The following is a 26,144-nucleotide window of genomic DNA, read 5'->3' as shown; positions in this document are numbered from 1 at the left end:
TTTTTTCAGCCTGGTCTGTACTTGTTAACAGGACAGACTGCTTCTACAGGGATGGGATACACTTAAATAGAAAGGGTGCAAGAATATTTGCTGATGCTATCGAGGCAGTGTTAGGTGGGTCGGAAAACTGATAGTTGGGGGAATACAAGGACTAATAGTTTAACAGTAGCCACAGGCAGAGGTGAAGGTGATTCTCGCACAACTTCTATTAGAATAAGTAGCGAACTGGAGCGAGGGGTGTTCGGGGTTTCAGGGACGGATGGCAGTCATCGTGAAATAGGTGGGTATATGGGATGTGTTAGAGGAACTAGGAATAGGAATAGGTGCATGTATACCAATGCCAGAAGTATAGTAAATAAATTTGATGAATTTGAAGTGTTGGTCAAGACATCAAAGGCAGATATTGTTGGGATAGCAGAGACGTGGTGTCACACAGATATAAGGAATGCAGAACTGGAATTCGGGGAGTACAATGTAAACAGAAAGGATAGACAGGATAGGAAGGGAGGAGGTGTTAATGCTGTTAATTAAGAAAAACATAAAATCAAAAGAAGTGCACCCAGGTGATATAGATGAACAGTGCACTGTTGAGTCAGTTTGGTGTGACATAAGCACTGCTAAAGCAAAAATAAGAGTAGGAGTGTGTTATAGGCCCAATGACTCGAATGAGTACAATGAACAATTGTACAGAGAAACAGAGTGGGCTAGTAAACCAGAATGTCTTATAATGGGAGATTTTAACTTCCCAGATATTGACTGGAACTTGTGGGTTGGTCACAAACACTAGTCAGACATTTGTGGATTTATTAGATGATTGTTTTCTGCAGCAGCATGTTCGAGAGGCAACCAGAGAGAGTAATACTCTTGATCTGGTTATCAGCAGTGATCATTCGTGTATTAAGAATTTGCAGATAAAGGAACCACTAGGTGGCAGTGATCACAGTGTACTGATGTGGGATTTACTTAAAGATTTAATTACCATCAGGGGTAAAGGAAAGGGTTTTTGCTTCCGTAAAGGTGAGTACAGTGGTCTCAGACAGTTTTTAAATTCTGTACGGTGGGATCAACTGATGATGTTACCAACAGTAAATTCTAAGTGGGAAGAATTCAAGGAATTAATTGTGGATGCTACTAAAAGTTTCATACCTATTAAGAAATATTGTTCAAGGTTTAGGCCAAAATTAAGAGAAATCCTTAGCAAAAGATGCTAAGAAAAACAGCAAGGATTTCTTTACTTATATAAACTCTAAAAGGAAGAGGATGAATCTGATTGGTCGACTTGACATCGATGGTCCGACTGTTGATGATCGTGCTCCGATAGCAAACTAACTGAATGAGTATTTTGCATCTACATTCACACATGAGGAATTATTAAGGTTTGAAAATGGCAGAAGGTTATCAAATTGTAGCAGGGTACTTAATGATTTTGTAATAACTGAAAGCAAAGTGGAGGAGAAATTGTTGAAGTTAAGCATAAGAAAAGCACCTGGGGTGGATGGGATCTATCCAGTTATATTAAAGGAGGCGGCAAAGCAACTAAGCAAACCCTTAACCATAATTATGAGAGCATCCTTGGACTCAGGGGAGGTTCCCGCGGACTGGAGATGTGCAAATGTATCCCCAATTCACAAAGGGGGATCGAAGGGTGACACGAGTAATTACAGGCCAGTTAGTTTAACTTCAGTTCCGGGTAAAATAATGGAGTCACTGGTTAAAGATGCATTTCAGGATCATCTAGACAAGACTGCAGCAATAATTCATACACAGCATGGGTTTGTTCAGGGAAAGTCTTGTCTGACAAATTTGATTGGTTATTATGATGATGTGGTTACAAAGGAACTGGATGCAAAAAATAATTCTGATATCATATATTTGAATTTCAGGAAAGCTTTTGACACTGTTGCGCATGGAAGACTATTGTACAAATTGGAGCAGAATGGTATTAAGGGAAAGAAAAACGTACCATTAAGTTGCTACAATGGATAAAAGGATGGTTGGGTGGGAGAAGACAGAAGGTGGTAAACAATTAGGTGCTGCTCTTTGTGGACTAATGTTATTAGTGGAGTCCCACAGGGTTCGGTGTTGGGTCCACTGTTGTTTTGTATATTTATCAATGATAAAGGTATATCAGGCTTAGTGTCAAAGTTTGAAGATGATACAAAGGTTGGCAGGGTTGTTAATGACAGTAATGGCAGTGTGCTACTGCAACAGGATCTAGATAATTTGTGCAGATGGGCTAAGTAGTGGCAACTGAAGTTTAACCTTGACAAATGCAAAGTACTGGATATGGGTAGAAGTAACCCCAGAGAAACGTACCAACTGTGTGGTACTACACTTAAGGTGGTAGAAAATGAAAAAGACCTGGGAGTAATTGTGCGGTCAGATATGAAGTTTTCTGAGCAATGTAGATAGCTGACAGGCAGGTCATGGGGTTTTGTCACTGATATATAGGAATTTTGCTAGCAGGGAGAAGGAGATGATTGTCCTTCTGTATAAGGCAATGGTCAGACCACACCTTGAGTACTGTGTACAGGTCTGAAGGCCTCATTTTAGGAAGGATGTAGATTTGCTTGAGCGTGTACAGAGAAGGGCAACAAGATTGGTGAGGGGAATGAAGGGATCCTCTTACCAAGAGAGGCTGAAGTTCTGCAAATTGCAGTGGCTGGAGACTAGGCACCTGCGCGGTGATCTGATTGAGGTGTATAAGGCCTTGAATGGGTTGAGCACGCTGAATTCTGATGGGATCCTTCCACTTGTTCAGATTACAAACCTGAGGGGGCATAAATTCAAATTAAGAAAAGACAGATGTAGATTAGATGTGCGGAAATTTGCCTTTAGCCAGCGGGTGGTTAATTGCTGGAACAAACTTCCATCTGTCGTTGTGGACGTTGATAGGTTGAATAAATTTAAGGAGGAACTGGACAGGCATTTGGAGGGAATGGTGTTATTTTATTTTTTTTTTTTTGGCTGATGCTGCATAAGCTCATACACTTGCTTTCTTGCATCAAATGCCACTGCTACTACTACTACTAGTTGATTTCAACCCTTCTAAAACTCAGTCTTATCTTATATCTCGCAAAAAGGATTCTTCTGCTCCTATGCTTATCTTTAGTGACACTCTGATTTCTAGGCAAAATGATATATCACTTTTGGGGATTACCCTGACTTCTAATCTCTCTTCGTACAAGCGCATTACAAATATTGCTTCCTCTGCATCTAAAAAACTTGGTTTTTCTCTTTCGCTCTCGGCGTTACTTTTCTTCCAAACAGCTGCTCACTCTGTATAAATCGCAAATCCGCCCTGCCATGGAATATTGTTCCCACATCTGGGGTAGTGCCACCAAAACCTCTCTTAGGCTTCTTGATTCCATTCAGAAGAGGGCAGTTAGGTTAATTAATGATTCATCTCTAACAGAGTCTCTCCACTCGCTTTCTCATAGACGTACTGTTTCTGCTGCATGCCTCTTCTACAGATACTTCCATGGGCACTGTTCTTCTGAATTGGCTTCTATAATTCCCGCTCTCTCTCTCTCTCTCTCTCTCTTTCAAAACAGTCCGAACATGTGCCGCCACCAGCCAACATCCATTTACTGTCCAACTTCAAACCCACAGAACGAACTTTTCATCTTCCTCATTTATTTATTCAACTGCCGTTTTCTGGAACAACCTTCCTTCATATGTATTTCCTGATAATTACAATCTACAGAAGTTCAAGTCCAATGTCAACAAATATCTTCCTTCGTCTTCTCAACCTCCAACCCAAGCACTGTACTAAGTACTATAGGTTCTATACCTCTCGTGTTTGGGGGTGTAGAATTAAAAAAAAAAAAAAAAAAAAAAAAATGGACCAATCAGATTCATCCCCTTCCTTTTAGAGTTTATATAAGTAAAGAAATCCTTGCTGTTTTTCTTAGCATCTTTTGCCAAGGATTTCTCGTAATCTGCCTTCGGCTGCCTAACCTCCTTTGTCACCTGATTACAGACTAGCTTATATCTGCCATAGGCTTCTGAGTCGCTTGATAATTTATATGCATTCCATGCATTTTTCTTCTCTGTTACGAGTCTCATTAGCTCATTTGATAATCATTTAAGCCTAAACCTTGAACAATATTTCTTAATAGGTATGAAACTTTTAGTAGCATCCACGATTAATTCCTTGAATGCTTCCCACTTTGACACTTCCCACTGTAGCACTTTGACCAGTTGATGGGTAAAGATAACACCACCACCACCACCCTTCAAGTCTCTATCCAAACGATAGACAGAATAGGAGAGGGGTGAAATTTCACTGTCAAGTGTATATGGACGTAACCAGGTTTCAGTGAGGACAGTTATGGCAAACGTTTGTTGCAGAAGGAAGAGACAAAAAACAGTGATATTTTTTACAACACTTCTACAATTTACATAAAAGAGTAGCAATAAGGATGATCTTGATATACATAAAGAAGATAATTGCCATCTGGGATGAGTAGGTTTGGCAAGATGGATAGCTGTGTCCGAGGAAGACCTGTAAGGCTTAATAATGGCATCAATTGGCCAGATATTCATATCTAAATATGTGCTTATTCACATAGATTACCATGTAGGTTAGTGCAAATGCATTATTTTAACATAGCTATCCCACCAAAGTAGTTAAATTAATTAATTAATTAAATTGGCATCGTTTTGGTTATATCTCATATTGTGAATGCCTTCACAGCAAGTTGCCATGGTATTGTACTACCTCGAATAAATAACACTTCACCAGTGGAGAAGACTATTGTTATTTATTCTCAGCGGATACCACTACCCAGATGGCACCATTTCAAAGCTTGTTGGCTTCTCTTTGTTGGGTGGGCAGGTACCCTGGTGTTGCAATAGTGACAACCCAGTTATGAAGTATAACTTCACAGTATGCGAGATGCCTGATGGTGTGTGTACTGATATAAACTATAAAGTATTTATTTTTGGGCGGCACAGTAGCCAGTTGGGCAGGAGCAGCAGTGCGTAGCACACTCTTCTTGATCTAGACCGGGGTTCGAGCCCATGACCACCAAATACGGGGGATGCGGAAAGGTCAGGGAACCACCGCATATCCCCTGAGCAATATGGCCTTAGTTGCTAATGCTCCTGAAAACCAAATAACATATATAAAGTATTTAACGGCAAAGGCCTCATGCTAAGAGGTAGAATGACTAACATGTAGGTTAGTGTAAATGCATCATTGCATAACCAAAATGATGCCAATTTAATTATTAATTAATTAATTAAATTAATTATTTTAACTACTTTGGTACAATAGTTATGTTAAAATGATGCATTTGCACTAACCTACATGTTAGTCATTCTACCTCTTAGCATCAGGCCTTATATACTTTATAGTTTATATCACTACACACCATCAGGCATCTCTCATATTGTGAAGTTATACTTCATAACTGGGTTGTCACTATTGCAACACCAGGGTATCTGCTCACCCACTGAAGAGAAGCCAACAAGTTTTGAAATGGTGCCATCTTGGTGGTGGTATCTGCTGAGAATAAATAACAATAGTCTTCTCCACTGGTGAAGTGTTATTTATTCGAGGTAGTACAATACCATGGCAACTTGTTGTGAAGGCATTCACAATATGAGATATAACCAAAATGATGCCAATTTAATTAATTAATTTAACTACTTTGGTAGGACAGCTATGTTAAAATAATGCATTTGCAATAACCTACATGTTAGTCATTCTACCTTGTAGTCCTTTGAGGCCTTTGCCCTTAAATACTTTATAGTTTATATCATATAGATTACTTAACATTAGAAACAAAGCATGCTCTGAATAACAGGTGGATAACTTCCTCATAGATTACTTAACATTAGAAACAAAGCATACTCTGAATAACAGGTGGATAACTTCCTCCTAGCAGTATGAAGACCTAATACAGTGTTGAGAAAATCCTAAATATCTGCAGGGTCTGTGAAAGGAGCAAGGTGACTGACGAAAGAATGAGCTTGGTCAGGAACAGCTTGAAATCTAGATCTCTTGTTGGTTCCAAAGGCAAAGAATGGTGCTTTACTTCTGTTAGATGAAGAATGAGATACATCAGCTGATCTAATAAAATTAACTTACTTTTATTCCTATGCTTGCATACTGCCTTGCAAGTAGTAGTAGTAGTAGTGGCATGTGATGCAAGAAAGCAAGCATATGAGCTTATGCAGCATCAGCCAAAAAAAAAAAAAAAATCACACCATTCCCTCCAAATGCCTGTCCAGTTCTTCCTTAAATTCATTTAACCTATCAACTTCCACAACGACAGCTGGAAGTTTGTTCCAGCAATTAACCATTCACTGGCTAAAGGCAAATTTCTGCACATCTATTCTACATCTGTCTTTTCTTAATTTGAATTTATGCCCCCTTAGGTTCGTAATCTGAATAAGTGGAAGGATCCCATCAGAATTCAGCATGCTCAACCCATTCAAGGCCTTATACACCTCAATCAGATCACCGTGCAGGTGCCTAGTGTCCAGCCACTGAAATTTGCAGAACTTAAGCCTCTCTTGGTAAGAGGATCCCTTTATTCCCCTCACCAATCTTGTTGCCCTTCTCTCCCTTTCTATATCTGTGTGACACCACGTCTCTGCTATCCCAACAATATCCGCGTTTGATGTCTTGACCAACACTTCAAATTCATCAAATTTATTTCCTTTACTTCTAGCATTGGTATACATACAAGCATACATGATCCTACTCCTATTCTTAGTTACCCTAACAGATCCCACAATTGATGTGGGCACCTGAGAGCCTGATGGGCCCCTCAATTTAGATCTTTCGAGGGCATCCACCCCGTCCTTCAAACTCTCATATATGCCCATAACAACACTGAGTTGTCGCCTGATTTCCTTACACTCCTTACATCACGCACACACAAAGACATCCCCCATGGCAATGTCATGTTCCGTTCCAGAGAGTTCTGCAAACATTTCACAAGTTGCACATTTTTTTAGGCTCTGATGCGTTGGAGAATCGCCCCCCTCAGTTCTCCCCGAGTCACAGCACTCCTGCCACTTTGAGCCCGTTGCTTTGCTGCTCTAGTCTGGGGCATGACACTTTAAATTAATAAAATCAATAAATTAAATTAATTAAATGTCAATACTATGCTATCTAATAGAAACAGTGAAGCGTAATACTCTATAAATTATACGTTAGAGCTACCTAACTACCTCAATTAAAAATTTGAATTCCCTACCACTATATACAAAAACAATGGCTGCAATTGAACGAAATAACGGTTATTAAGTATTACGTATATCCACAAAAACTGTTTATCTAAATTGAAATAAAAATAAGCAGCATAACTATAACTATAAGACTACGTATTAAGTACAATATAAAATAACAATTATGTAACTATAAGACTACGTATTAAGTACAATATAAAATAACAATTATGTAAATAAAAAGGCAAACACATCGTTTTTTTCGGAGCCTGCAACTGACAGCTGTAATGTTTAAAGAGAGTTAGCGCCCTCTTCTGATGGGCCCCTCAATTTAGATCTTTCGAGGGCATCTCCAGTGGGGCAAAGACAACTAAATTGTCTTTGCCCCACCTCTAGAATTACCTGAAGATCGGCATTTAAGGAATTGGTAGCAGATTTTCGAGAAGTTGAAGCTGATTGAGCAGGACAAGGTTTCTAAAAATGGAAAGTGGAATGCAATGTGCTATAATTGGCAAAACTATAGATAGGATTTCCAGTCAATGGAAGAAGGTCATTAATATACAAAGGGAAAAGAGTGGTGGAAAGAACTGAACCTTGGGGGACACCGGCATTAGTGGAGAAGCTAGAAGACAGAGAGCCATCTACCATCAACCTCAGTGAGCGATCAGAGAGAAAACTGGATAACCAATTACTAAAAACGGTTGGCAAACCATAAGATGGAAGCTTGTTTAGAAGACTTTTATGCCAAACACGATCAAAAGCCTTTGAGATGTCAAGAGCAACTACGTGTGTTTCACCGAACCTTTCCATTGAATTAGTCCATAAATGGGTAACATAAGCCAGAATATCACCAGTGGATCGACACTGACGGAATCCATACTGGCGATCGTTGATCAGATGGAAGGTTTCTAGGTAGTTTAAGAGTTGGCAGTTAATTGATTTCTCCATTACTTTAGAAAGAGTAGAAGTAATTGCAATGGGACAATAATTGGATGGGAGGGATTTGTCACCCTTTTTAGGAACTGGCTGGATATGAGCAAATTTCCAAGCATTTGCTCAAAAACACCTTTGGAATAAGAAAGTGAAAAAAGCGGCAAAGAATAGGAGTAAGTTCAGGAGCACAGGTTTTGAGAACAAGTGGAGAAATACCATCGGGACCTGGAGCTTTCTTAGCATCAAGATTCGTCAAAATCCTTCTGAAATCCTTTTGATGGAAGACCACAGGAGGCATTGGATGGAGCGTGTTGGGAATGGTGGGAGGTGTTTTACCAAGATCATTAATACATGAACTGGAAGAAAAATGGGATGCTAGCAGGTCAGCTTTATCCTTGGCTGAAGTGACAACAGAACCATCTGGTTTGGACAGAGGTGGAAGCGGAGATGGGAAAAGTTGTGGCCAATAGCTTTGGCAAGAGACCAGAATGCTCGGCTACCATTAGGGCAAGAAGCAAGTTTTCTACTCTTAGCCTGTTCAAACTCTAGTTTGGACTGATTAATAACTGCTTTACAATTGTTGTGAGCTTTGGTGTAGGCAGAAAATGAAACTGGAGAATTAGAAACAAGCCAATTACGATATACAACATTCTTCTCTTGAACAGCCTTAGCATATTTATTGGAAAACCAAGGTTTAGATAAAGGACGAGATTTTAAAGTAGAGTGTGGGATAAAAGATTCCATTCCTGCAAGAATAATTTCACTGATACGATCTGAGCAAACGTTGAGATCAGAAGTTTAGAAACAGTAATCCGACCAAGGAAAAGAAGACAAGAAGTCTCACAGGTCATCCCATTTTGCATTCTTGTAATGCCAAACAACACTAGGTTGGGAATAGCCATGAGATAAAGGTTCCATTGGAGAAGAGACAATCACCAAGTTGTGATCTGAAGTGCCTAAAGGACCTCTCACTTTGACCGTGTACTTAGAAGGGTTGTTTGTGAGAAAAAGATCAAGCGTATTGGCTGTATGATTAGGATTGTCCGGTATTCTTGTAGGTAAATGAATAATCTGTGCAAGGTCATTAGTAATTGCAAAAGCCTCAGCATCTCGACCTGCTGGGTCGGTGTGACTAGAAAATGGAAGCCGGCTGGAGTTGTGAACATTAAAATCACCAAGGAAAATTACCTCACTGTTAGGAAAGTTGGACTGGAGAAAGTCAAGTTGCAAAGTTTTTTTTTTTACCTTGGTCCCCCAGTTTCTTTATCCACCATTCAACAATCAGAGAATATAAATGAAGCAATTTTTCTGAAGCCTCCAAATACCACCCATTATAGGTGATTTTAATATTCCAACTGCCTTTGACCAGAATCGCTCACCAAATTCACTTCCTGACGAATTCTGCAGCATTTGGCTTAGTAATGCCCTAATTCAAACCTGTACTTTTCACACCCAGAAAGCCTCCTATCTTTATTTAGTTTTTATCCACGAATCAACCCTCTTCACAATTTCTAAGGGTGACAATTTGATAGTTAATATCACTTTCCTATTGACCCTTTTCTTCTATTTCTGAATCTTTCTCTGATAGATACTTTTCTAAGCTTTAGGAACACTGATTGGACTTTGTTAAATCGATTTCTGGGTAATATTCATTGGATCCTCATCCAAAACCTTGAATTGATTGATCATTACATTGGCTATCTGTACTTAATCCTCCATTTTGCAATTTCTGAGTTCATTTCCATCAAATTCACAACCACTAATTGTAGTGACTTCCCTCATGAATTGTGGTGACTCCCCTGGACAAATTATATACACAGACTCGTCAAACAAGCTTGTGTATCTAATCCTTCACAAAAGGTATTTAAAACTCAAAACTAACTTCAGCTACTTTTCATTCTCTTCCCTTAGACGTCATGTTAAGAAGTTACAAAATCTCAATATTCTCATTATCTTCTCTCAGTTGAAGCTGAACTTACTCAAAATTTCAATTCTAGACAGTTATGGTGCTATCTCAAATATCTATCAAGATCTCCCAGAATTCCTATGTTAACTAACGATTTGTATCTCATTAAAAATAGATGTGCAGAAATTTGCCTTTAGCCAGCGGGTGGTTGGTTGGTGGAACAGACTTCCATTCCTTGTTGTGGAAGTTGATAGCCTAAATAAATTTAAGGCTCAGTTGGACAGGTATTTCAAAAGAATGGAGGGGTGAAGTGAAAGGTTTTTTTTTTTTTTTTTTTGGCTGATGCTGCATAAGCTTGCTTTTGCAGCATCGCCAAAAGGCATCATATGCCTTTACTAATGCTAATGCTAACTGTCCTCTTAGCATTGCTAATCTTTCTGTTACCCATTTTTTTAAAACTTTGTTCTCCAGAACAGCAACATCCTATTCCCTTTCATCTGTTTGAACCCAATAACCAATGATGGTTTTGGTAGATTATTTCTCACTACTGATGACATCCAGTCAGCCATTTCTCGGCATAAAGATTTCACTGCTCCTGATACACTTGAAAAGTAATTCCTCTATAGCTCTCCAATTCTTACAAAACTCTTCAGTTACTGTCTTCTTCATGGTTGTTATCCTTGAGAACAAAGGAAATCAAATTGATTTGCTATTCCTTGATATTTCCCATGCATGTGACTCTACATCGATCATTTGCTTTTCAAGCATTCACCTTATGGTTTATGACCCCCCTACTGGATTTGCTTGATTCACTACTTAGAAATCATAAACTATCTGTAATAATCAATGGTACCTCATAAACTCTGCTTACTGTTTCTCAAGGTGTTCCTCAGAGCTCACCCATGGTCTGCTTTTCTTTATTGTTTACATTATTGATTTGCCAACTTGATTTCAGTCTGTTAATGTTCAGTGGAAACTCTATACAAATGATATTAAACTTTACAAAGTTATCTATTCTTCAACTGACAGTGATGAACTCCCGTCTTCCCTGATTAACTGGTTTAGAATGAGCCAATTTGGCTCATTCTAAACCAATTAAAATGTAAATTATGTCGCTTCAGCTCAAATCATGCAGTTAGACCTTTGATCTTTACTCATTATTATTATATTGGAACTTCTATAATTGCAAATATTAATACATTCAAGGACTTAGGTGTCTATTCCGACCTGATCTTCATCTCTCTTGTCATGTCAATCATATAATATCTCAGACTTCCAAACTTCTCAGCTTAATTAAGCATTCTTCTTCAATTTTTAAGAGTGACAAAGTTATAATTCTTCTCTATGAGCAGCTTATACTTGCCATTTCTCATTATTGTGGTATTATTCAGTCTCCAAAACAGGAATACCTTTCTCACAAACTCAAGCAAATTGAAATCAAATTCATTAAATTCTTATGGTTTCAAAATTGCCTTGCTTTTAACCCTTGAAATTATTGAGCTCTTTGTTATGACTTCAGAATCATTCTCTTCACTCCAGACAACTGCATTGGTCCTCCATTGCCAGGTGGGCAGGGGCAGCAGTGTGTAGCACATGCTTCTTGATTAGACTGGGGTTCGAGCCCGTGACCGCCAAATACGGAGGATGCGGAAAGGTCAGGGAATGACCACCGCATATCCCCGGAGCAATACAGCCTTAGTTGCTAATGCTCCTAAAAACCAAATAACAAACACAAACAACTCCATGGGTCTCTTTTTGTCAACAATATCATAAATTGTATTATCAATTCTCCAACTCTTCTTGAACAAATACCTTTCACTATATCCTGCTTCAATTCTTGTTATAAAACTAATTTCTCACTGCCTATTCCTCATACTCAACACTTACTTGGTAGTCCTCTGTTCCATTTCCCCCAGGTATTGCATAATCACAACATTGATTTTACAATTAAACTACCCATGTATAAGAAATTGCTCTTTACTCTGTTTTGTTAATCCAAATTTTGTATATACAGTAAACCCCCACGAATAGCGGGGGTTACGTTCCTGAGAAATGCCGCAAATACCGAAAACGCGAATACTGAGTTATGGCTCCTATAGTAATAAAAGGATTCCGTTCCAAAGTATGAAATATATAAGAAAAACTAGTCTAAAATTTTGTCTATGTATGTATTATATGTACCTTTATAATATGACTATGTACATAGACAGTATATAGTGAAATGCAAGCATATGGCATCGAAATGAAAATGAGAAACAATTTAATATTAAATGTAATATTTATTAGAAATTTCAAACAAATCTTTCAAACCAGCACCTTTGCTAGCTAAAAAACTTATCCTGCCAGTGCTATCACCAGTTTCGCTAAAGTGTTGATAAAGGAGTTTTGCCTTTTCAAGAATGATGAGTGAACTTAACGGAATTTTATTTTGAGTTCAGTCTTCTATCCACAGATTTAAAGCTTTTTCCATTTTTTTTTAATTTAACATCACAAGTTACAGAGCAAATTTTTGAAGCAATTAGCATGTTTTCACGGACACTGCGGCGGATTTTTTCTTCCAATTTCTTGATTGATCGTACCGTTGACTCATTGATTTTATAATGTTTTGCTACTAAGGAGACCCTTTCACCATTAGAAATTTTGTCTAATAACTCAATTTTATTCGCTAATGTCATCACCTTCTTTGATCTTTACCCATTTCCCTTGTTATTCGTAGCCATATTTTTGTATGGGTTAGAAAGAACTTGTCCACAATAAAGTCACTTTCTTCCGTTAACACACTCGAAAAAGTCTGTTTTACACTGCAAAATGGTAGATTTATCACTTTTGTAAGCATATAAATTTATTCAATTTATAAGTATATAAATTAAAAGCAAACGACAAAACTTTCCATGACAAGCGCATAACACATACTGAACATGGATTAGTGAGAAACATCCACGCTCGCGATTTTGGAACCCCCCCACCCGCTGAGCGCTGTTTTGACCGGGAAAGATAATTTTAGCCACGCCCATGTTTTTTTATGGCGGAAAATGTCCATGGCGCTTTAAAATTCACATTTTTTTAGGTTTCATTTTATATTAAATCAGTGACCACGAATACGCAAAACCGCAAATACAGATACTGCGAATAGCGGGGGTTTACTGTATTTTAATATTAGTGACTATTTGTATTGATTCTCTGTAATGCTCAGCTTTCCGCCATTATCTAGGGTATGCGTGCCTTGTGGGTGAGAAGTTTGTAAATAAATAAATGAATTAGTATGATTCTAAGGGCAGCAAGTTTAAAGTTAAGAAAACTCATGTGGCAAACCCTTCTTGAAGTAATCAAATGCCTTGTTTATGGTAACTTTTCCTACACTGTAATCCTAATAATTACCATATTTGTCTTGATTACAGAGAAATAATAAAGCATAAGATTCTCCATTTGCAATTTATGGTGATTATCTATTTTTGTTAATAACACAGGCAACTTACCTTACCAAGTGGGTTGTATAGTTTCACCATATTTCTTTTATCAGCTTCACTAAAAGATTTACCTGTCACAGCAAGGATACTACCGTCATGGTTCCATTCCACAGAAGTAACCTTCAGATCTGTTTCTACAATCACTGGACCTAAGAAAAATTAAAGTATAAAATGTGTGTGAATTAAAGAAATAACAAAACTTAAAGATAAAATGAAATAAAATTACAAAGAAAATTTAAAGATAAACTTGCAGTGAAAAAGCCAAATGTGATCAGATTTTATTAAAAGCTAAAGCAGTGTTGTTATTAAATGTTTTCAGAGCCATCATATCTTCCTTTGAGGGCAACAAGACAATATTAAACTGAAAGACATGAGTGAATAATTCAATATGAGCATCAGATCTGTTCATCATATTACCAAAATGAGCCAAGATCCTGTCATGTGTGTGTGTGCTAAAGGGTCCCTTGTCAACAAGCTGAAATAGTAATGACGATGCATAGTGATGACACTGATACATAAGTTTGCATCAATTTCTTATTTAACTTTTGCTGTTTTCATTTGATAACAACACTTCCATAACAACTTTTATACATATACCACCAACGTGACATTTCAGTTATGTTAGATACTGGTTCAAAATGGTCACCATTTACTATGAACAATTTGTGTTCTCTACTTTGTTGCCTTTTGAATACTTTCAGCATTTCCCTGTATATAAAACTAGCAACATCCAAGATTCAATGCAAGTTCTGCCCCTATCTGTGATTTTTGCTGAATCCAATCTGTGTGTTAACATGCGATAGTATTTCTTGCGATTTCCTTAACATTTACCTCTTTTTTTTTAACATAACATAACATTAGTGCATTAGTAGATTTATTTTATTCCATTTATATTGACATTCCAATTCCATTTTGACAAAAAAACACACACACACACACACACACACATATATACTGTTATTTTTATTGTTTTATAGAAAAATTGGCATCTTAGGCCATATTGTACCAATTTTGGGAGCTAAAAAATCTGTAATAACTCATAGGGAAGTAACCCATGTAACCTGCCCTAATCTATCCATCTGAAATTAACTAACTACAGCCCTGAGTGAAGAGGCTGTTAAGAATTCCTCTAGTTTCCAATGAGATGTGAATCGAGACAGACCACTGCCAAGGGATAAGTGGCAAAACCACTATACTGTCAGGAAGAGGTCTTGGTGTGTGTGTGTGTGTGGGTGGGTGTGTGCGTGCGTGCGCATAATATATATATATATATATATATAAATAAATAAATAAAACATCTGCCTTTTGTCCAAGAATACTAACTATCATCATTCTCATTCCTCATTAGATTAATTCTACCATTATCATAAGCAATCGCCAATGTAGGAACATCTCCAGACTTTCCTTTGTACCATTTGATACCAATCAAATTTGCTGCTGATGACACTGATTGAAGAGAAGACAGAGGTACTTTGGCCTTAAAGAAAACAAACAAAGTTATATTAGTTCTTAAACTATAGAAATTATTTTGCGCACACACACACACACACACACACACACACACACACACACACACACACACACACACACACACACACACACACACACACACACACACACACACACACAGGGTGTTTCAAAAGTGATGGTGAATAATTTAAAGGTGAACTGTACAGACTACAATATTCAAAAAACACCTAGTAAACATGGGTCCTTAAGTGAATTGTTTTCAAGATATTGCACATTTCTAGTTGGGATCCACCACCGACAAAGTGAACTGTACAGAGTTGGGATCCACCACAGAGTTGTTTGTTTAGGTTAGGTTAGGTTATGCTCATTCTCTCACTTTCCGCTTTCTCAATACAGGCATACTAGTACTTGTCAACGGATAGTCAACATGGAAAGAGGTTACAGCAACGAAGAGTATGCAGACATACACTTCATGTATGGTAAAGCCAAGACAGTGCACTCGAGGCGGCACATTTGTAACCAAGAAGCATTTCCCCGTCGAAGGCAGCCCAACAGGCACACATTCATCAGGCTACATAAACACCTTAGAGAACATGGGCACTTTGCACAAGGAGTACAAGCAGGTAGGTCCAGAAGCATAACATCTGACATTGAGGAAAAGGTGTTAGAAAGAATAGAACAAAATCCAGGAATTTTGACGAGGAGGGTTGCTCTGCAAGAGTGTGTACTGAGTCATAGCAGTGTGTGGCGAATTTTACATTGCCAATTACTGTACCCCTACCATAACCAGTGAGTACAAGGTTTCGGCAATACAGACTACACTCCCAGAATGAACTTCTGCCAGTGGATGCAACAGCAGTGTATCCTGAACCCCCAATTTTTAAACAACATTTTGTTCACTGACGTAGCTGGGTTTACTCGTGATGGTATTTTTAATTTTCATAACTGTCACGTTTGGTCCGATGAAAATCCTAATGCAATTCACGAGTCACGACATCAGCAATGTTTCTCGTTGAATATCAGGGCAGGACTACTAGGAGACCATCTAATTGGACCACACTTTCTGCCAAACAGGCTAACAGGAGAGCTGTACCTTCAGTTCCTGTAGAATGTTCTTCCAGAAGTCCTTAATGATGATGATAATGTTCCACTTCAACAACACCAGAATATGTGGTTTATGCAATACAGGCACATTTTGTTTGAGTCGTGACTTGGTATCTAACTAGAAGGTATGGTCAACGGTGGATAGGTAGAGGTGGGTCTGTAATGTGGCCTCCCAGATCACCAGACTTAAATCCTATAGATTTTTGTATCTGGGGTCATGTTAAAAGCTTGGTGTACACTTCTAACATCAACACAGTTGAGGAATTGCAGCATCAGGTTGAAGGAGCCTTTCAGCAAATCAGAAGTGACCCAGGAATGCCTGAGAGGATTCAAAACTCAATGCAGAGAAGACTACAAAGCTGCTTACGGATGCAAGGACAGCATTTTGAACACCTTTTGTAACAGTCTGTAACATCTGTAAAATCCTGTAGTGTTGAAACCAAAAATTAAAAATGTATTATCTTATGTTTAATAAAACAATCCTTAGCAAAGGATTCACAGCTTTTTGCTAAACTAGTGCTCCCATAGTCAGTGACGGATCTTAACAGAAAATGTGCATTAGCTCAAAAACGGTTCATTTGTGGCCCGATGTTCACCAGGACTTTTTTGCTTATTTTAGTTTGTACTTTTCACCTTTAAATTATTGACCATTATTTTTGAAACACCCTGTATGTCAATTTACCAAGAAACAATTTGTACAATTTAAATCTTGATCATGAAATGAGCATCATATTAAAAAACCCTTTACCGGGTTTTTAATATGATTCTTGTTCACAAGCATTAATGAGTCAGGACATGGATTAAAAATCAGCCTTTCTCCAACTGCTGGTGTGTCTTAAGACACATCTCCAATTCAGTGTCTAAAAGTTGGGTATGAGATTATCCTCGTGTTAGACAAGATTTTGCAGCTTCGGCAAACACTAAGTTTTTTATAAATATTTAGCCATTTTATTGAATTAACTGTCATATTAAATTATTTTCTAAGTAGCTTTATAGTCCTAGTCACACTCCTCGGTTTATTTTGAATTTAGATAGCGATTTTTGAAAGTTAATACTTGTTTCCATAGATTTTATCATTCGTAACTTGCTGTCATTGATATAGTATATTAGATCAATACGGAATAGTGTAACGTATATCCCAATCTTGATAGCATAACGTATATCTCAAATTGTTCACAATGACTGCACAATCCTACACCAACTGTTATAAACTTTTATTAAATTAAATAAAATAAGTAAAACGAATAGTACAATTACACTGGATAAAATTGATAAAATAAGATATCTGTCTGTACAATAAAAATATAAAATACAATAAAATAAAACAAAACAATGTAGATAAAACACCTGATAATAAGCAATGAAACACCGATAAAACACCGACGCTTTCAGAGGCGTCCGCCTCCTTTTTCAACAGTGAAGCTTACCATACAGTACATTCTTAAAAATCAGCAGGCACACGGTTCACAGCATGTGTTTCTACAGGAGCATGGGCAGTATTTTCCATATGCGCACTGGAACCGGAAATGGCTAGGGAGTGTGCCAGGGGTAAACATTCATCCCGTCCAAGAACCACAGCTTCAAAGAGGAGATGAATGCAGATTCCACTATTTCCATTAATAGTGTTACTCTCAGAGGAGTAAATTCACAAGCTTTCGGCGCCTCCGTAGCCAGGTGGGAAGGAGCAGCAGTGCGTAGCACACGCTTCTTGATTAGACCGGGGTTCGAGCCCGTCACCACCAAATACGGAGGATGCGGAAAGGTTAAGGAATGACCACCGCATATACTGGAGCAATATGGCCTTAGTTGCTAATGCTCCTAAAAACCAAACAACAACAACACAAGCTTTCGAGCCACTTGCGGTCCCAAAATCTGTGTGCGCAGTCGATCAAAACAGCTTCGTCAGGAGAGATTTGATGGTTTTCCGTTCAAAAATGCTCTGCCACAGCAAACCTCCCATAATCTGCAGTCTTTATCGCACTGATATGCTCCCCCATGCAATCTTTAAACTGACGCTTTGTTTCACTAACATAACATTCCCCGCAATCCGGGAATTTTATCTCATATGCGACCCCATTTACACATTCCATAGGTATGGGGTCCTTAACCTTTGAGACAACAGTGTGCAACCTCCGCCCTGGCAGCTGCACACAGCATGTCTGGCTATCACGCAACACCCAAGTTATACGCTCAGTTAGGCCCGGATAGTAGAGAATGTATGTGGTGGCAATGGGTGTAAATGGCTCTTGATGTCCGTGCCCCGCTTCTCAGATACATTTATCTATGATCCTCTGTGGGCAGCCACATTTTCTGAGAATCTGCGGTCTTTATTACACTGATATGCTCCCCCATGCGATCTTTAAACCGACGCTTTGTTTCACCAACATATTATGAGAGTGTAAAGTGTGTTTGGTGTCAAGCAGCACCAGGGGTTTCCCCCATCTCCACGTTGCTTGCTTTGTGATGGGTGTGCCAGTTTGCTGGAAATGCCAAAGATTTAAGTATATGGATATTGTACATGTGTAGTGTTGTGTACCATTGTTCATCTGGTCATTTAGCTGCTGGACCCCTGCTGAGGCCCAACATTTCCCCACTTTTGCCCTGTGGAGACAGACCAGGTATACCAGTATTATAATTATTTACTCTGGCAGGTCCTGCCACCTGATTTCCTGAGATTTTAGGACCTAAAAAAAAAAAAAAAAATCATTTGATTAGGAGGGTAGTATCGGCCAAAGCAGCCCAAATTTCAGATATTTACAGACGATGGCAAGTGGGTGAGTTTAATAGATTAGTGGAGAAGGCCATGGCCAAACCTAATGTCAGAAACGGGAATGTGACCTGTAACTTTATATGTAATTTGAGCAGCAAGCAATTAACTAAAGAACCAGAAGGGATTTTAAATCTAGGTACGAAGTTTGCGGTGATCCCTCCAAATCTACCAATAGCAGAAGTGGCTATGGGCATCGAAAGAGCTGTGAATAAATTACCAACAATCATGGCTAATGAGATCCGTACAAGAACCTTGCCGATTTTGAACAAGGCTCAGGCAGCTCCCTCCAATCTTAGCATTAGTCAGAGGAAGGTGTCTAAGGAGCTTAGACAAGGCAATAGCATCATGGTTTTGCTCACGGATAAAGGAAGGTCAACGGTGATCCTTGACAAAGAAGAGTATTGTGAACAAAGCCTTGGAACTTTTAAATGATAGAATGACATACAGGGTTACTCGTAGGAATTCGTTGGTGGGACTGGAACAGCAGGTAAACAAGACATTACAAAGTTGGTTGAAAGCTGAAAAGATTTCTACAGATGTTTATTGGACACTACAATGCCACAGGATGCCAGCTACCTAGGTTCTACAGCCCTCCAAAGATTCATATGGTGGGGGTTCCGCTTAGGCCAATCGTGTCGTTTATAGGCAACCCTACACATGCTTTGTCCAGGTAATTTCTACACATGCTCAAGCCAGACTAATTTCTCCTATTGTTGGACGTTCCAATTTTACTATCACAGATAGCGGAGACTTTTGTACAATTTGTAAGGGAATAGAAGAGGGAGAGACCATGGTGTCATTTGATGTGGTATCCTTGTTTACATGTATTCTTATTGACCATGGGGTGAAATGTGCATGTGTGGCATTGGAGAAAGATGATAACCTAAGGATTAGGACTTTGTTAAGTGTGGAGGATATTTGTAGTGGGGCGGAGCTGTGTCTCTTGAGTACCACCATGGTATTTCAAACCACAATTTATAAGCAGGTTCAAGGCGCAGCGATGGGTTCCCCTATTAGTGCTGTCATAGAAAATTTAGTTATGGAGGAGCCAGAGTCCGGAATTTTTGATGGGTCGGTTCTCCCCATGCGTGCATGGAAACGATACATTTGCAATTATTCGGAGGGGAAAGAGGATGAGGCACTTAGTTTCCTCAATAGCTTCTCCCTGTTTATTCAGTTCACCTTGGAGGTGGAGATAGTGGGTACCTTCCCTTTCCTTGATGTGTTGGTACATAGGGAGGATCCTAGAGTTAAAACCAGTGTGTATAAGAAAACCATGTGCTGGGGCCAATACACATATTACAATACAGCACAAGCAAACCATTACAAAAACAGCATCATTAGGGCATTACTGGATAGGGCTGGATTCCATTGCAGCACCTCCAAGGATAGAAAAGAAGAAATTAAACGGGTCACAGCAGATCTTAGAAAATGCGGTTACTCCGAGAAGATCATAGATAAATGTATCCGAGAAGCAGGGCACGGACATAGAGAGCCGTTTACACCCATTGCCATCGCATACATTCCCTACTATCCGAGCCTGAGCATATAACTCGGGTGCTGCATGATTACCAGACACGTTGTGTGCAGTTACCAGGGCGGAGGTTGCGCACGGTTCTGTCAAAGGTTAAGGACCCCATACCTGTGGAATGTGTAAGTGGGGTCGTATATGAGGTAAAATGCCCGGATTTCAGGGAATGTTATGTTGGTGAAACAAAGCATCGGTTTAAAGATCGCATAGGGGGAGCATATCAGTGCGATAAAGACCGACCGCGGATTATGGGAGGTCTGCTGTAGCAGAGCATTTTTGGGAGAAGAACCATCAAATCTCTCCTGATGAAGCTGTTATCATCGACCGGGCACACAGATAAATGTCACTTTTTATACATATTAGTATATGTCTTATTGGGACTTCCTACAAGTGATAACATTAGCTGTGATCACAATAAGAGAATACAATGTACATATATATACGAGGGTTGTTCAATAAAGAATTGCCCTCGCCTACTCGCACATATCGCAGAGTCATGATATTTTGTGTGTAGCAATTATACATATGTCTGTACTAAAGGTGTACAATTTCAGCCCTGTGTCTTAATTTGTTTTTCTCTTACAGAGCTGAACGTGTGATGAAGTAGCGTCATGAACAAAGTTGAAGCCAGAGTTGTAATCCGGTATCTGTTCTTGAAGGGGAAATCTCCTAAAGAAATCCACGAGGAGATGACTGCTGTATATAAGGATGAAGCCCCATCCTATGGTATTGTGAAGCATTGGCATAGACAGTTTAGGTGTGGTTGGACATTGGTAGGATCTGAGCCCATTCGAGGTCATCCCCATTCAGCCATTGATGACAGTACGATCAGAAAAGTGGAGTTGTTAATCATGGAAGATCGCCGGATATCTGTGCATGAATTGTCCCAGGAGGTGAAGATTAGTGTGGGCTCTGTTGAAACAGTCCTTCATGACCAACTCCATTTATGAAAATTGAGTGCAAGATGGATTCCAGAAGGCTGATCAACAACAGAAACCACAAGAGTTGTTAGCCCTGTGCCAAAAAAATGAGAAAGACTTTTTCTCTCGTCTAATCACTCAGGATGAAAGTTGGATGCACCATTTCGACCCTGAAAGTAAAAAGCAGTCCATGGAATGGTGACATCATGGTTCCCCACCTCCCAAGAAGGCAAGGGTCTAAGCGTCAGCAGGAAAGGTCTTGCTGACAGTGTTTTGGGATGAGAAAGGTGTAATAATGTAATATATGAAAACTGTGCAACTAAATGTGGAAACCATGATAAAATAGCACATTCAAAGCTGCAGACATTATTTTTGCCGGAACATATACAGCAATACCTTACTTAGCATGGCTTCAAACAGCACGGGTTTCAATTAAGTTTAAGTCGAAAATTTACCGTACATATTAAAACTCATTCAATAGCCTAGGTACGCTTACATATATGCTGTAGTGCTAACTCTATTGTCTCACATGCACGTGTGCCAAAAGCTCCCCTCAGGCAGTCAGTGGCAACATGCAACAGTGTTCAGTATTTTTAATTCCACCCTGCCGTGGATAGCTTTTCAAACTTTTCATTTTAAAATTTATTTTTTACCCCTTTAAATACGATCAAAAATATATCTGCATCTTGGCTAGAAATCACTGCCAACAACGTGCGTTCTGTTTGGCAGCATGTTTCACCCCAATTGGCAAATGATTTCACTGGATTTAAATTGCAAATTCAAGCAAATCTTGAAGACATTGTGAAGATTGCAAAAGACTTGGGATTCAAAACTTTGGACACTGCCAATGTATGTGACTGCACTGAATCACATGGAAATGACTTACATGACGTAACTCTCCTTGAAATTGACGGGAAAACTGCATATGAAGAAGAGGAAAACAATTCTGAAGTTGATAACACTGAAGTGGCACCAAAAGAATTTTTGGCACCAGAAGAATTGGAGAAAGTTTTTCGGGGGGGGGGGGGGGTGAATGGCCTGCGAGGCGATTATGAATTTTTTTTTTTTTAGGAGCATTAGCAACTAAGGCCATATTGCTCCGGGATATGCGGTGGTCATTCTCTGACCTTTCCACATCCTCCATATTTGATGGTGACGGGCTTGAACCCCGGTCTAATCAAGAAGCGTGTGCTACGCACTGCTGCTCCTTCCCACCTGGCTATAGAGGCGCCTGTGATTATGAATGGAGATCCAAATGTTAAACATAGCATCAAGATAAGGCAAATTTTACAAGATGGGATCCAATGCTACAAAGACTTGTATGCCGAGAAAAAGAAGAGATGATTCCATTATTGAAATACCAAAAGAAACAATAAAGCTTTTTTCTCATCTTTCATGATGTTACTCTTTCATTAATAAAATTTTTGCAATATTTTTTATTTCAAATCCTTTTAATCGGCTATCAAGTGCAATTTGTTTATATATTTATTATAATTTGTTTATAGACCATTTCTCTGGTATGCATTCAATTAAAATCCATTATAATTAAATTATCAGTGCAATGCGGGATATTGCTGTGTATATACAGGGTGATTCACTACCAGTGCGACAATCGTGCAGGAGGTGTATTAGGCACAAAGACGAATCGGAATCACATAGCATTGCAGGGTCTGAAATGCCTTCGTCATGCGGTAGAGGACATTGAACGGGAGGTCGCATGAACAGCGATCCCGCTGGAAGTCAGCATTTGCGAACCGTTTCTGTTGAAGAAACCAAGTAACAAAAGTCCTCCGGAGTGGATAAGGCTCCAATGATTGGACGCGTTTCAGATGGTATTAACTCATTTGGTTTGTTGACAGTATCCTCCATACAGTGGATTGGGAAATACCCAATCATTGGCCTATCGCTCGAATACTAGTACTTGGATTGCCTTCTGCAAGATGTAGGACATTCTCCTCATTGTCTGGCGTCCTCGTCGTTCGCTCTCGATTCATGGTACCTCTCGTGAAACAACCAGTCTCACGTAACCTTCTGTGTACATGTGCAAAAATCGTATGATGAGGAGCACGCCTGTGCGGGAAACGTTCCTGGTACAAGCGCAGTTTGTTTGTTTGTTTGTTATTTGGTTTTTAGGAGCATTAGCAACTAAGGCCATATTGCTCCGGGATATGCGGTGGTCATTCCCTGAATGACCTTTCCGCATCCTCCGTATTTGGTGGTGGGTACAAGCGCAGAGCGGCGCGCCCGTTACAGTCCGCAGCTCCATACACGAGGTGCATGTCGGCCAGTTCAACGTTTGAATACTCATCCATCCTACTGCCTCGGGAACTGGTTCGCAAATGCTGACTTCCAGCGGGATCGCTGTTCATGCGACCTCCCGTTCAACGTCCTCTACCGCATGACGAAGGCATTTCGGACCCTGCAATGCTATGTGATTCCGATTCGTCTTTGTGCCCCCTACACCTCCTGCAAGTTTGTCGCACTGGTAGTGAATCACCCTGTATATATATATGTATATAATAATATATATGGTAGTAGTTAAATGTACCTCGAAGATGAGGTATATGTAGGTCGGTATAGTGTAGAACCATTGTAGCCTGTGATATGCCATAACTCATCAAAATACTTATATCTAACATTAAATACACTAATGCATTTTCGTATCAGTATATATACTGATACGAAATATCGGATATATTTGTATATATATAATTATACATATATTTAAATAATGTTGAAATAGTTGGAAAACGGAATATTTCATAATATAAAATAATAAAAAGGAGGGTGCAGCATACATCAGAGGCAGCAAAAAAGCATATTCCTCTACATGATGCTTGAAATATAACCATATAAATTAAAATAAGGATTAAAATTAAAATAAAATAAAATAATGCCAGCAGTACGGCATGACAAGAGCGAAAAGGCGAAATTAAACCTAAATTCAAATCAAGCAGGGAGGGAAGAGAGGGGTAACAAGAGTAAAAATATTGCAGCAGAAACTCTAAATTAATTTAGAAAATCTAAGTGTACGAATAATAATTCTTTGATTTGTATATATATATATATATATACGAATAATAATTCTTTGATTTGTATATATATATATATATATATATATATCCGATATTTCAAAATAAAACAAAAAAACATAAGCCAGTAGTATGGCAAAAAATGTAGAGCGAAAAATTAACATAAAAATAACGTAAAATAAAATAAACCAAACAGGGAGGGGAAAGTAAAGGAACTATTCCTTTCTTTTCTTTTATATAAGCTGGCTAAGCTTATGTCTGTGGTGTGGCTCTGATCTAGAGTGCTGTCTGTTCTATAAATTATTTCTCGCTGCATAAGGACCACCGCCGTGCAAATCCTCTGTATTGGTGGATCGATCAGAGGAGGAATGGATGGTTTGGTTCTTTGATCATTTCGCTTTTGCGATGATTTGTATAGCAATTGAAATGCAGCGATTCCATGACCATTATTGGCCTCGTGGTCCTCTGTCGATATGGGGCGCAATGGTCAGTCTATTATTTTGATATTTTGTTTTTCTTTTAGTAGTTCTTTCAACTCCTTTTTCGGTGATATTTCACATTTTTCGGAAATGGTACCTTCGAGGGGGGGGGGTTTCGCTAAATCATATAATTGGCATTATTTTAAATTTTATATCGGTTTCATTAACTGGATTTAAAGTCCTAAATTATATAGGGGATTATCGGCTACTGTTTATGTCTTATTACCCTCACTTCCCCCTCCCTGTTTGGTTTATTTTATTTTACGTTATTTTTATGTTAATTTTTCGCTCTACATTTTTTGCCATACTACTGGCTTATGTTTTATTTTGAAATTAGCATTAGCATTAGCATTAGTAGAGGCATATGATGCAAGAAAGCAAGCTTATTCAGCATCAGCCAAAAAAAAAAAAAAAAAAAACCCTCTCCCATTTCACCCCTCCGTTCGTTCGAAATACCTGTCCAGTTGAGCTTTAAATTTGTTTAGGCTATCAACTTCAACAACAAGTGATGGAAGTCGGTTCCACCAACCAACCACCCGCTGGCCAAAGGCAAATTTCCGCACATCTATCCAACATCCGTCCTTCCTCAATTTGAATTTATGCCCTCTGAGGTGATTATTCTGAGAAAGATGAAGAATCCCATTGGCATTGAGCATGCTCAAACCATTCAAAGCCTTATACACCTCTATCAGATCACCTCGCCGGTGCCTAGTCTCCAGACTCTGTAATTTGCAAAACTTAAGCCTTTCTTCGTAAGAGCAACCCTTTGTTCCATTTACTAATCTTGTTGCCCTTCTCTGTACCCGTTCCAGCAGCTCTACATCCTTCTTGAAATGAGGCCTCCAGACCTGTATATATGTATGTCATTTACCTTCATCCTCCACATGAAGCCCAGATATATCTGGGCTTCATGTGGAGGATGTGCATTTTTCTGCCTCTAATGATAGCTTAATATTTATTTATTTTCTTACGTTAAACTCTTAAGCCATTATTTAAATATATATATATATATATATACACCGATGAGCCAAAATATTATGACCATATACCTAACATGATGTTGGTCCTCCACGTACAAACAAAACAGCTCATACCCGGCAGGCATGGACGCTACAAGATTTCTAAATGTGTCTTGTGGTATCTGGTACCAACATGTAACCAGAAAATCTTTTTAACTCCTGTAAGGTTGAGACGCCACAGATCAGAGTTGTTGAGATGGCACAGATCAGAGTTGCTGTTCCAACACAAACCACAGATGCTCGATGGGATTGATGTCTGCAGAATTTGGAGGCAGGGCAATACCTGGAAGTCTTCCTCATGTTCCACGAACCAGTCTCAAATAATCTG

General features: G+C 38.9%; 1 protein-coding gene across 1 annotated transcript in view; it reads right to left on the bottom strand.

Annotated features, from left to right (window-relative positions):
- The window catches only part of Oseg4 (intraflagellar transport protein Oseg4), a 270,266-nt gene that overhangs the window by 166,387 nt on the left and 77,735 nt on the right, over positions 1-26,144 (bottom strand). The window contains exons 8-9 of the mRNA XM_090385309.1: positions 14,815-14,968; positions 13,501-13,640 (exon numbers count right to left, since the gene is read on the bottom strand). Of these exons, the coding sequence (XP_090241435.1) occupies positions 13,501-13,640; positions 14,815-14,968 (294 nt within the window). The remainder of the gene's footprint in view (positions 1-13,500; positions 13,641-14,814; positions 14,969-26,144) is intronic.

The sequence above is a fragment of the Mastigoproctus giganteus genome, chromosome 11 (assembly GCF_048544385.1).
Source record: "Mastigoproctus giganteus isolate SK-2022 chromosome 11, ASM4854438v1, whole genome shotgun sequence".
Lineage (NCBI taxonomy): Eukaryota > Metazoa > Arthropoda > Arachnida > Uropygi > Thelyphonidae > Mastigoproctus > Mastigoproctus giganteus.
The sequence above is the reverse complement of the archived record's forward strand: the minus strand, read 5'-3'. Positions and strand labels throughout refer to the sequence as shown.